The following is a 13,481-nucleotide window of genomic DNA, read 5'->3' on the forward strand; positions in this document are numbered from 1 at the left end:
GGCACACTCTGCTGGGGGAAGGGGCCCCTGTTCCCAGGGCTGGTCAGTGGCCAAGCTGGGACTGGCCCGAGGGCTGCCCACGCAGCTGCAGCGCTCGGTGGGTGCTCGTCCGGCTGGGGGGCTGTCGGACGGGCCCCTCCTCACACCCACGGTGGGGTCTGGCCTTGGGGTCCCCCAGTCCTGGGCGCTGGGGGAGCCGCAGCACCGGTCCAGGCTCAGACCTCCTCCGGGGCCAGCCCTCGGCCCGCACGGAGGCCCCGACCCAGCTAAGAGGGGCTGGGGGTCCCCGCGGGTCCCGTCCCTGTCGGACCCGCTCTCAGCCCGCCTGACCCCTCCAGGGTCCAGGGCACCGACCTCTGCCACGCAGGCAGTGAGTTCTACTCAGAGCACGAGCGGTACCAACTACGAAGCCACGGAACCTACCCGCCTGCCGCCCCGGGCCAGCCGAACCCGCCCGCAGCCCCCGCGCATGCCCGCGCCCCGCGCATGCCCGCTGAGTCCGCGCGCCGCGCATGTCTGGCCCCACCGCCGCGGAACCAGATTCAACTGGCCTGGGCGGAGACGGAAGGAGGGCCCGGGCTCCCCAGGCGGGCGTGGTCACCAGGTGGGCGTGGCCCCAGGGGTGCGCGGACAGAGCAGCTGCAATCCGCAGCCCCTGGGTTTTACCGTGAGGAGCCAGGCGAAGGGCAGCGATGCACTGACCACTGGACCCGCTATGTGGGAGGGGTATGCATCATCAGCCGAGGATGGGTGACATGAAAGCGTGTCCACCTGGCTCCAGTGGCAGGCTGCGAGCCCCAGCCACCCTCGGGACCCTCCTCAGGGCTGGCACCCCAGTGTGTTCAGGGGAAGATTTTGCCTGCACAGTGGGGGTGTGATGCGGGCTTAGCTGCCGTCCCACGCTCCTCACCCCACCTTCCTGCGCCTGGAACCCCCAGACCCAGGCTGAGAGAATGGCCGGTCCAGGCAGGCTAGGCAGCCCACACTCGGCACACGAGGGCCTGGACACTGGGCACATCAGGGCCTGGAAGAGGGTCTGGCTCCAGGGGTAGAGGGAAAGGAGGGTCAGTGCTGTCTTCTGTCTGTCATACCACATCCCTCTGGTAGAGATGGGTGTCTTAGGACGCTGGATGCCCATTCCATGCCAAAGGGAAAAATCCACAGGCTGTGTGCTCTGTGAGAAGGGCCCTGTGAAAGGTGGAGAGCAGGTCCTGGCCGGGAGGACATGGAGCTCAGGAGGACTCGTGCATGGGTTCCCGCAGGACTACACCACTTATGAGAAAGCAAGCAGCCCAAGCAGAACATGAGCACAGACGTCCATGCACACACAGCAGGAGGGCAGGCAAGTGCTGCGGCCACTCATCCTGGAGATGGGAGCACACTGTGTGTGGATCTTGCCAAGGAGCCTCCCCAGAGCCAGGCAGGGAGATGACGCAGGCAGCCTGGCATGGCCTCGGTCACTGGTCCTGTGGTCACTGCCCAGCAGCAACTAGGGAAGTGCTCCTGATACAAGGATGAGCTACAAAAGGCCATGTGCTGTGTGACTCCACTGATGTAACAGTCCTGAAAAGTTAAGAGATGGACAGAAGGAGTTGGATGGCTTTCAGGGCCAAGGCCTCCAGGGAACTGACTGCAGAGATGGTTCCAATCATGTCCACATGATGCAGTGACAGGGAGCGACACATCAGTCAGCCTGGGGTGGACACCACGCCACCTGCAGCTGGCTTCAGCCCAGAAGACAGTATCCATGGGACACTCTGCCCTGCCCTGCATGGCGAGCTGCAGTATACTGGCTGGCCCAGGTGGCATTCCTGAGACTAGAGCCTGCTGTAACTCAGCACTCAGCCAAACTATAGCCAGGCCTGTGAGGGGACCAAGGAGGCAGGTACCCACACGGTCCACCAGACAAAATCCACAGGGCAGTGTGTGCCGAGGGAGAAAATTCAGGTGGGAAGGCATGGGCTAAAAGGATGAGAAAGCATCACAGGGACGGACTGAGAAGAGTGGTTACACTGAGGGGTGGAAGTTAGTGTGGATTATGTAAATGGTGGAATGGAAAAGCCACTTGTTTTATAAACTTGCACTCAAAATCACAGTAAACAGAAAATCAAGGAGCCCCCCCACCCCAGGATGTGCTGTGCAGCCTGGTGATGGGGTCTCTGGGGGCCTCCTGCGGACTGGCTCAAGGGCTGTCTATCTAGTCCTGGGCTCCTGGGGATGGGCTGGGGGCGTGGGGCTGCAGCATATAAAGCAGATCCCATCTCTGCCCTGCACCCCTTCCCTTTGTCCCCAAGAAAAAATGGTGGCCAGCCTGATTCTAGCAGCAAGTCTGGCCCATCAGCCAGACAGCCCTGGGCACTGAGTGCAGCTCCCAGCTTAAGTCAGAGGCCAGAGATATGAGGGTCAGCAGGCCGGGTGCTGGCCTCAGCTAGCCTGGTTGCCTCTCAAGTTGCAAACCAGGAAGAGAAGCTCCTGCTGGGGGCAGCTGGGTGGGAAGCCATGGAGGGAAGGCTTGGAAAGAAGGCACAGACACTCAGAAAGGACAGAACCCAGGACACCAGTGATCCCAAGTATTGTCAGCAGGATCTTGCTTTCTGCCACTCCCCACGGGTTTCTCATGTAGGACCCTCTGCAGCCCTCTAGGCTCACCCGAGAAAGACTACCACCACAGGCCCCGATAAGGACAGGCCGGAGAGCAGGGGGCCTGGCCAAGGCTTGAGAAGAACCTGGGAGCACCTGCAGCCCTGACAGCACCTCCACCCAGGTGTCTCAAAGCCACTGTCCTCCATCCCTTGTCAGGTCGAGCCAGAGGCCCCACCAACCACATACAGCAGTGACAGCCTGGTCAGAGACATGCTCTTCCTCCAGGAATGTTCTCTGCCTGATGCCATATTGTCACCTCCAGAAACAACCGCTGCTCGGAGCTGCATCCCCGGACACGTCAGCACAGCCACAGAGTCGGCAGGATGTGCCCATGACGCTGTCACAACCCCCAGAGAAGTGATGGCTCTGCCTTTGTTCAAGGCTGAGAAAGATGAGGCAGGGGCTTCCACAAATTCAGCCTGGGAAACCTCGGGGAGTGCTGCCCTGCCCTGAGGACGCAGTGGGCCTCCTGGACGCTTAGGGGTACAAGAGCATGTCCCCTTTGTTGCTGGGTCTCAGAGCCCAGGGCATATGGCATGCTTTCTCAAAGCGTGCTGTTGGAGGGCTGGGAGCCGCCCCTGGCCAGCGAAGTCAGCACCTCCCAGTCTTTAGTGTGGCTACTGAAGGTGTCGGGTGCAGTCAAGTCGAGTATGACTCATAGTGACCCTCTGAACAGTGGATTTGAACTCTGTTCTATCCTGTACCATTTTCACACTTCCTGACACACTAGAGCCCATTGCAGCAGTGACTGTGTCAATCCACATGGTTGAGGGTGGTCTTCTCCTTCACCAACTCTCCACTCTTCCAAGAATCATGTCCCTCTCCAAGGCACAGCCTCTCCTAGCAACATGCCCGGAATACGCGAGGTGAAGTCTCATTGTCTTTGCCTCTGAAGAGCACGCTGGCTGCACCCTCTCCAGGAAATATTTGTCCATGGGATGTTCAGTTCTCTTCTCCAACCCCATAACTCAAAGGCATCAATTCTTCTGTCATCCCTATTCATTGTCCAGCTCTCTGATGCATACATAGCGAGTGAATGGAAAGGCCATTATGACCTGAATCAGATGCACTCTGTCTTCAAACTGGTACGATTACTCCTCAATCATTTAGAGAGGTCCCTAACTGCAGATTTTTCCAGTGCAATATGTCGCATTATTTCCTGACTGTTGGTACCAAGGGTGTTAATTGTGGATCCAAGTAAGATGAAGTTGTTGACAGTTTCAGTCTCTTCTCCATCCATCATGATGTTGTTTATTGGTCCAGTGGTGAGAATCCTTGTTTCCTGGACATTGAGATGCAATCCATACTGAAGGTTGCATTCCTTATCTTGTGCAACAAGTGCCTCAAGTCCTCTTCACTTTCAGCAGGGAAGGTTGTGTCATCTGCATAACGCAGGTTATTGATGAGTCCCCCTCTGATCCTGATGCCACACTCCTCTTCACAGAGTCCAGCTTCTTGGATAATTTGCTCCGCATGCAGATAGGTATGGAGAGAGAATACTGCTCCAGCTGTATGCACCACTAAACAAGCATGCTCTGGGGATGACAAAACGAAGTGGGGCGGCCTGGGGTCCCCTGTGCTCAGCTGGGGTGGGGAGTGACTGAACCACAGTGCTGTTCTCTGGTCCTGTGGGCTAGGGCGCCTCAGTGCTCCCTCCCAGCCATGCTCTGAGCTGGGCAGCAGCAGCAGCAGCAGCAGGGGGACTTTCCACCCCTGCCCCGCCCCCCTCCCCCTCGGTGGCAGGGGGCGGGATGGGGGCGGGGCGTCGGGTTTCTGGGTCCCCTCCGCTTACAGCGAATTCCAATTCCGGGAACAGGAAGCTGGGGTGCTTGGGAGACAGCTGGCTGGTCTGTGAGAAGGGGCGGGATCAGGTGTACCTGCCAGGAGACTGGGCACACAGGCGCTTCCCTCCACGCAGGGTCTGCACCCCCAGATAAGCAGGGTGGTGACTCAGCACCCAGAAGCGTGGCCGCCTGTCTGGTCCAGGCTTTGTAGCGCAGCACACGCCACTGCAGGGCGTCCTGGCCGGTGTCAGGTTACATAACGGCCACCACCCGGCCCCACAGTCGGACGTCGCTAGGGGCCAATGGCCGGTGGCATGGCCGGGCTGCGCGGGGCGGGCCGGGGGCGGGCCGGTCACGTGTGTACACAGGGCCCGCAGCGTGGGAGCCCGGAGCGGTGAGGCAGGCGGGCGGACGCGAGGTGAGTGCAGGCGGCTTGCGGTCACTGCTGGCCAGGCCGCTGCTGCCTGTGGGGCTTGAGGCTGTGCCCCGGTTAGCTGGGTACCCCCAGTGCCCCTGTGTCTTTCACACCCTATGGCTGGAGAGGGGTGCGGGGCTGTCCAACCGTAAGCTGTGGTCATGAACTTTCAAATGGGCAGGAAGGTTCTCCACCCTGGACACCCTGAAGCGCTGCGACCTTCCTGGGCTCACTGGGTTTTTCACTCCTTTTAAGACTAAAATTACCTTTAGTGGGTTTGGAAACTGTGTCTCAGTTGAGCGGTCCAGTCATGGCCAGTCAGTGTGGGATGGGCTCTCTGGGGTCTCCTGCCCTCCTTCCGGTGCTGCCCATCAGCGTGAGCCCGAGTCCTTCCTGCAGGACATTGTTTCCCTCAGAGCGATCCCTTATCTGCGGTCACTTATCTCCAGGGCTGACCTGCTGACTGGAGAGCTGACCCACTAGTCTGTCTGCCATCTGCAGGGGACAGCCTGCAGCACAGTGGCCCAGAGCCTGCTGGGCCAGCTGACATGGCCATGGACACAAGCTCCCTGGTGACTCAAGAGCAAACAGAGAGGCCCCGTGAGGGGGACAAGGCCCCACGGGAGGTGACCCTGCACTGTAGCTCCCCTTTCTGTGTGAGGACCTGAGGGCCACGGCTTCATACACAGCTGATGCACATGCCAGAGCCAGGCCCCTGCCATCCTGTGGACCCAGGCCGATGGTTGCCTCAGATGTGCTGGAAGGGCACAGTGCAGATGGCCAGTGTCCAGGCAGTGGTGTCTTTGCTCTGAGGCAGGCACACAGGGGATCCAGCTCAGGGGTCAATGCAGAGTCAGACTGCTGGCATGATCACAGAGACACACTGGTGGGGTTGGAGGAAGGAGGGCTGGATCGGAGCAATGACTGACACCAGGTCATTGTGACCTGACTACATGGTCAGACGTGTGGGGGCCTGATGGAGGAACTGCCTCTCAGAGAGATATGTCCCCCAACCAGGCTTGTCATGGAGTGGACACTGCAGTCAGACCACTTGTTTCCTGCAAGCCCAGAGGGGCTGGGGAAGGCCTCTGGGGTAGCTCCAGCTCATACAGAAGCCAGGCTGCGGTGCCCAGTGAAGGGAGCTGTGCCCACGGGCCAGATGCCCGGGGTGAGTGAGGACAGCAGCCCAGGGCAACAAGCACCTGCGCCCCCATGTAACTTGGGGCTTTTCTGTGTTTGTTTAGGGCTTCTGCCCACCCACGCTCTGCTGAACCACAGACCTGAAAACTATGCTGGCCCCTGGCCATCAGTGGTATTCTGTCACCAAGATGTCCCTCCAGTTGGGACCTTGCCTGGTGGGGGTCTGCAAGTCGGGTCTGGAGACACACTTGATCTGGAGTTGGTGTGGCCTTGTGTTCCCTAAAGGGTTTTGTTTTCTCCGACTCAAGTGCAAACCAAGCTGGTCAGAGAGCAGAACAGCTGACCAGGCCTGGCCCGACTGGGTAGCACGGGAGGCCCTGGCATCGGCACTGCTGCCTGCGACCTGACCCACTTTGAACACAGCTTCAGGCATCCACACATCTGACCATGGCCCAGAAAGGTCAGCAAGTACAAGGCCAGCACATGTCAATGCTGGACACTGACCACAGATGGAAACATCAGCTTCTGCCGATTACTGAGAAAGTGGCCTGGGGTGTGGGAGGGCCAGGGTCAGGCTCAGTTCCCCAGTGCTGCACGAGTTCCTGCTCCTGCGGTTGGGCCTGGCCAGCAGGCATGGCACAGGGGAGGGATAACGTGTAAGGAAGGACGGGTGGGTCCTGAGTCAGGGAGAGGCTGGGCAAGAGAGGGGGCAGGTGGCCAGGCTGACCAGTGCAGCTGTGAGAGCTGGGGGGAGAGGATGGGTCAGGGGATGGCACAGGAGCTGAGAATGAGCAGCTTCCAGAATGATCTGGCAGGGAGCACCGAGCGCGCAGGGCTGCACGTGTGACAGGAAGGAGAAGCACTCCGGGTGGTGGCACTGTTGTACCTCCAGCCTCCTATGTCCCCGAGGCCATGACAAGCCCTCTGGGGTCAGAAACCTCTGTGGGGACTGCACCCACCTGAGCAGAGGACAGGCTCTCGGATGTCCCATCAGGACGAGGGTCTCTTCCCAAAAGGCTACGCAGAAAGCTTGCATGTGCCCCCCACGGTCCCTCCCTGTGGACACACTGAGGCCAGGATAAGGCCTGCTCTCTGCACGGGTCACAGCCCACAGAGGGCACTCAGGGTGAATGAGCTGTGCCCCCAGTGTGGGAACTGCACTCCGGTGTCCACTCCCCAGACCACACGCATGCCCTGGTCCTCATTCCTACGGCGAACAGAGACGCAGAATCTTGGATGAGACATCACAAGGAGACCTGGGACAGACACGGTGCGTGCACATGACGTCACATCTGCCTCTGACACACGGAAAGGTGTTGTGCATGTGACGTCACAGCTACGCTTCTTCAGATGTAACCCGAAGAACAAGAGACCCCGAAGCAGACACACAGCGTGCGTGTGACGTCACAGCTGCCCCTCAGGGCAGGGACAATGGCCTTCCGCAGCACAATTCCTCCTGCCAAGGGACATGGGACTCGGGCGGCGCATCTTGTCCCTTGCCAGCTGGTGTGAAAGGATGCCCTGCGTTCCCGTGGAGGAAAACCCACGAGGCCCAGGCAATGGCATGCACAACTCCCTGGGGCTGACCTCAGGAAGTGCAGGGGTGAGAGCTGCTTGAGCCGGAACCCAGGCCATTCACCTGAAGACAAACAAGTGCAGCTGCAGCCTCCTCTGCTGGCTCAGGCCCGTGCTGGCTGAGGTGACAGGTCACAGTGGTGATGGCCATCCCCCACCCTTCCTCGTGTACCTCCTGCTCCTGCCCGGCCACCCACGCCAGCACCAGGATTTGAAATGAGGACATGCAGGGATGTCCCAGGAAGGCAGCCGATGGAGTGATGGGATGAACTCTGGCTCACTGACATACCTGTGGTAGCTGCTGGAACCCACAGGGCCAAGGGTTTTGGGCTGAGGTTTTTCTCTGGAAGGAGGGAAACGGCTTGGGAAGGGATCGTGTGGCCACAGGAAGTAAGAAGATGACGGAGCCATCTCCTGTCCAGGGACAAGCACGCAGCCCTCACAGTGGGGACATGTGTGAGTGAGGGGTCAAGCTGATGCTCCCTGGAGGGCTGCCTGTGATGCCAAGGGAGGGGCATTTGAGGATCAGAGGGAGGGACCGTGGTGGTCATGAAAGAAGGGTATTCACACTGGGTGTGAGGTAGCGAGGCAGCCCCACTGCCGTCTGACCCCACTAGCACTTGACATTATCCCTCAATGAGTGCCACTCTGGGAGGCCATGAAATCTTAGTGTCAGCCCTGAGGACTCTGGCCCTCATCACTTCAGTGTTGCTCTGCCCACCCCACTCCTGGGCCCGTGCTTCCTATGTGTGTGTACAGGACTCTGAGTCACAGAAGTGGCCATGGCCAAGACCACTCCCCAAGGACGGGCCACTGCGAGTTGCCAACGTCCCTGGCAGGCTGCAGGCACAGTAGGGGAGGCAGTGGTTTTCAAGAGGCACCTGACATTCTTGTCATCAGCCCTGCATGGCCTGGGCACCCTGGTCTACAGACACTGGTGTGAGTACTCAGGGCAGCGTCCCCACCTCCATGAGCCTGTACTCCCTTCTTTACAGAGGGTCTTTGCCCTCCTGAGCGGGCAGTAGGCAAGGGGCAGGGCGGTGGCCCAGGCCAGGTTGTCCTGTGGTAACCTGTGCACCCTACTAACAGCAGGAGGGGGCAGGGTAGTGGCCTTTGCGGAAGGTGTGTGGGGGCAGGGCACACTTCCTCGCTTTGTTCTGAGCTCCAGGAAGGAGAAAGGTCTGCTTTGTGTGCTTTTGGCCAAGGTTAGCTTTCATTCTGAGAGCAGGAGATTGTGTTGGCGCAGCGGACACTGAGTGGCTGGTTCCCCAGAGAGAAGAGATGCTGATGAAGACTGTAGCTGTAAGGGACAGGCGCTCTGTCATTATTCCAACCACCCACTTCCCATTTAGACCTGGGATACATGGCCCCCAGCAGGCTTCCCGTGACTTCCTTGACCCAGTCAAAGGCCTGAACTGCCTCGCAGGTCCCCTCAGGGCATTAAGACTCCTGAGGTTACAGTGGACTAACGAGCTTCGCCTGCCATGCCACAACATCCAGGGCACATTGGAGCACCAAGCAGAGAGCACTCCTGTACCTCTGCACCCTGTCAGGAGCACCGTGTGGCTCTGCACCCCGTCCCCTCATTATCCTGCTCTGAGATCACTAGGAACATCACATGGCTCTGCACCTCGTCCCCTCGCCCCTCTGCTCTGGGATCTCCAGGAGCACCATGCGGCTCTGCACCCTGTCACCTCGTCCCCTCGCCCCCCCCCCCCCCCCCCTCATTATCCTGCCCCGGGATCACTAGGAACATCACATGGCTCTGTACAGTCCCTCTTTAGAGGCAGCCTATCCACTGGGCTCAGCTCTCCACCTGCCACTATGAGGCTGTCACTGGAGCTCCATGAAGTCCCACATAGTCCATGATGGACACAGACACCTCAGGGTCACTCAGAACATGTCTACTGAGTAATGGACAAAAGTGGGACCAGTGACTACAATCGGACCATGTTTTCTGGTGGCGGTGAGTTTAAGTACCTTGGCCTTGCACTGTAGGGGTCAGGAAGAGGAACTCCACATCAAGCTATGAGATTCGAGAACTCAGCACCACGGTGGGGGAAACCCTGAGACTCTGACTGTCCCTGCACCTGGCCCTCCCTGACGGTAGTTTGCCTCATTTTTTGTAGAGGCACACCTGTGAGAAGTGAGGTGATGAGAGTGGTGAGGTGACACGGTGGGGACAGAGGCGGATGCTTATGGTGCTGTGACAACACGGTGCTGTGACAACACGGTGCTGTGTTGAGGGGGCAAGGCTGGTGGGGGCGAACCTAGCGATGAGGGTTAATGATGGAGCGCTGAGGGGAGATGACATGGTGAAGAGGGGACATGGGAGGCAGAGTTTGTCCTGTGCTCACATATGGGGGGAGACCCTTTCTGGAGCCTCTCTCCGCCAAAGGGCAGGCTCTCCCGGCACATGCTAACTCCTCCTGTCTCCCGCAGGACGCTGCATAAAGACCCCGGGACTGTGCGCCATGTGGGGCTGCAACGTGCCCAATGGGACTGTGGGCAGCGCGGACCTGCCACTGTGCCGGGACCTGCCGCTGGCCCTTTGGGCGCTCTCGCTGCTCTACCTGCTGGTGGGCCTGCCCCTGGGCTTGGGCTACAACGCGCTGCTGGTGCTGGCCAATCTGCACAGCCGGCGCAGCATGAGTATGCCTGACGTCTACTTTGTTAACATGGCTGTGGCGGGGCTGGTGCTGAGTGCCCTGGCGCCCGCCTACCTGCTGGGGCCGGCGCATGCGCGCTGGGCACTGTGGCGGCCGAGCAGCGAGGCCCAGGTGGCGCTGCTGAGCCTGTTCCACGTGTCCGCCCTGGTGAGCATGTACTCGGCCGCCCTGCTCAGCCTGGACTGCTACATCGAGCGCGCACTGCCTCGCACCTACATGTCCAGCGTCTACAACACCCGCCACGTGTGTGGCTTCGTCTGGGGCGGAGCGCTGCTCACCAGCTTCTCTTCACTACTCTTCCACATCTGCAGCCACGTATCCACGCGCCTCGCCGAGTGCGCAGAGATGCGCAGCACGCAGGCCGCCGACGCCATCATGGTGCTGGTGGGCTACGTGGTGCCCGCCTTGGCTTCCCTGTACGCACTGGCGCTCATTGCCCGGCTACGCAAGGAGAACACGCCGCTCAGCCGTGGTGACGTGGGCTGGCTGGACCCCACTGCCCACCGGCTGCTGGGGACCACCGTGGCAACACAGCTGGGGCTCTGGACACCGTACTACCTGACCCTCCTGGGGCAGGCCCTGGTGGCTGCGCGGGGAAGGCCTGTGGAGGAGCAATACGCGGGGGTCCTGCCCCTCGCCAGAGACCTTGCCCGGCTCCTGGCCTTCTCCAGCAGCTCGGTGACGCCACTGCTTTACCGCCACATGGACAGGAGTTTCCCCAGCAAGCTCCGCCGGCTGGCCAAGAGGCTGCGGTGTGGGTCACAACACTGCATTCACGACCAGGTGGGCCAGCAGCAAGTAGCGGCCTAGGCAGAGGCGTTCTCAAGCCAGCGGACTCGGGATGTGGAGAAGAAGAGGACATGAGTGGAACCCACACTGGTCACCTTGGGCAGCTCTGGCCCTGCCCCCAGAAAGACGGGAACCTATGCGAGCCCACCACAGGGCTGGCTGCTCAACGCTTGCATCCTGGAAAAGGCCCAGCCAGGGCCGAGGCCATGTGCCTGACATACAAATCAATCAGCTTGTCCTGGATGGCCCTTCGCTAGGCTGTGTGCCTACCCTTCCTCCGTACCCCTCAGGTCCAGCCCCTGGATGTGCCCCCATCCGGCCTTCTCCCGGGGCGGCCACCAAATGAAGTGACAAGACCTCAAGTCAGTATTTATGCCTCGCTTGTCAGTATTGTTCAAATACTTGATGGCCCCTTGTTTCAGTTGCTTTATGCAAAGATGTATCTGAGAGGTAAATTACTGAGTATTAAAAGGAAGGGGAACACAGACGCTTGGCCCACAGGGTGGTGTGGTGACCTCCAGGCCCATGCTACCTGCAGAGTGCTGGGCCAGGCAGCTGCCGGTGAACACACATGGCCACTGCTCCCTGTGGGGGGGTCTCAGCAGTGGGATCGTAACGCCGAAGTGGGGGTCTGCACCCTGCTCCCACTGCCACGGAGCGGATTCTGAATCACAGCCACACTGTGGGGTTGCAATGGTGTGAACCTCACAGGGGGTCTAGAAGCTTAACCTCACAGCACTGTTAAGAGCACAGCTTGAGTATTCCAGAAAGAATAAACCCCAACCAGGTCACTCCGGTGCAATGGCTTCAGACCACCACAACCCACAGAGCAGAGCACCGGCCGAGTTATCAGCACTGCAGCCACTACAGAAGCAGGCTGCCTCATCCTTCCCTTGGGACGTGGTGTGTGGGTTTGAACCATAAACCTCTGGTTAGCAGCTGAGTGCTTTAACCACCATACCACCAGGGTTCTTTCTCTGTTCTTTCTATACCAGCCTTCAAAGTGTGCTGGGAGGAAGGGCCACTGAGGGGCAGGGACAGGTACCTGGGCTGGTCACCAGCCCATGTGGTGAGAGCATACACCAGGTGTCCAGAGTGGGGCTACTGCACACAGCAGTGTGGGCCGTCCAGTGAATGGAGGTTAGGTCCATGAGAGGGAGGAGGGCCTGCTGTGTCCATATCACACTACACACCACCTCACACTCCATTACACCTCACCATACCACACCTCCACATCCACCACCTCACCCCAATACACCTCCCTACACCACACCTCACCATACAACACCTCCCCACACCACACCTCCCCACAGCACACCTCCCCATCTCACACCCCATTACACCTCCCCACACCTCAGAGCCCTGGCGTTGTCCTCCTGCTCTTGTACAAGGGCTCTGACTCAGAGCAGGCAGGATTATGGGGCCAGGCAGCGGGCATCCCACCCCATCATCACCCACTTGAGGACTCATGTTTGCCAAGCCGTGCGGCAGTAATCCCCCGGATTCCATTCCTGCCACAGTGCACGGCGAGAGCGACAAGGACTGCCTCTAATTCTCTCCTGGACAGGCCTGAGCCCAGCTCATCTACAGATCTTAGCTGGGAAGCCACTACTGCCTGACGAGAAAGCCTGGGGCAGCAGGCTCAACGACTGCTCCAAATAAAAGGGCCTTTTTCCTGCCCACACTTCCTGCCATTCTGTGCTGGGCCGGAGTGCGCCTGGAGGGCTTGGTTCCTGGGAACAGCCCGGGGGAGGCAGCAGGCCTTCTGTGCCTCAGAATTCATCATGCAAATTTTCTTCCCCAACAAATGAGTGTTTTCAGTCACCTCAAATATGTGAGAAAGGTGGACAAGAGAAGTCCGGGAGGACGGATGACTTTGAACAGCAGTGTTGGAGAAGAAGATGGAATATAGCAGGAGCTGTCTTAGGAGAAGGGCTGTCAGGGTGCTCCTTAAAGGGAGGACAGGGAGATTGGGCCTCACACACTCTGATCATGTTGACAGGAGTGACCAGTCCCTAGAGAAGGATGTCAGACTGAGTAGAATGTAAGAGAGGAAGATGGACTGGTACAGGGACTCCACACGGCTCAAGCGCTGTGGAACTGACCACACAACCCGCGAGCACACAGTGACAGCGTTCTTATGGCTTCAGATACAAGGGACGCTCCACAGTCACTTCCCTGTCCCCATGTCACGCACAGGCCTGCACACACAACGGTGAGGCTGCACCACGGACGTCCGCCAGCAGGTGTCCTCGCACACCCCGACCCTGCCTGAGCCCTCTAGTCCTGTGGGTCTAGCAGAGGAGACGGTGGAGGTTCGCACCAGTCACGTGACTGGGGGTCCTTGCCGTGTGTTCACTGCCCCTTACCAGATGCCTTACCTTGGGGTGTCCTGCAACTGTCCTGAGGCCAGTCTGGGCCTACTGTGGACATGAGCCCTCACTGCAGGCTCCTGACTCAAATGCC

The 13,481-nt window shown here is 59.5% G+C and overlaps 1 protein-coding gene across 1 annotated transcript; it reads left to right on the plus strand.

Moving 5' to 3' along the window:
• Nucleotides 1–10,031: 10,031 nt before the first annotated feature.
• Nucleotides 10,032–11,036, plus strand: GPR146 (G protein-coupled receptor 146). Its single transcript, XM_006889726.1, has one exon. The coding sequence runs from the start codon at nucleotides 10,032–10,034 to the stop codon at nucleotides 11,034–11,036; it is 1,005 nt and encodes a 334-aa protein (XP_006889788.1).
• Nucleotides 11,037–13,481: the final 2,445 nt, after the last annotated feature.

This window comes from Elephantulus edwardii, unplaced genomic scaffold (assembly GCF_000299155.1).
Source record: "Elephantulus edwardii isolate Elephantulus edwardi_28Jun2011 unplaced genomic scaffold, EleEdw1.0 scaffold00080, whole genome shotgun sequence".
In the NCBI taxonomy this organism is placed as follows: domain Eukaryota; kingdom Metazoa; phylum Chordata; class Mammalia; order Macroscelidea; family Macroscelididae; genus Elephantulus; species Elephantulus edwardii.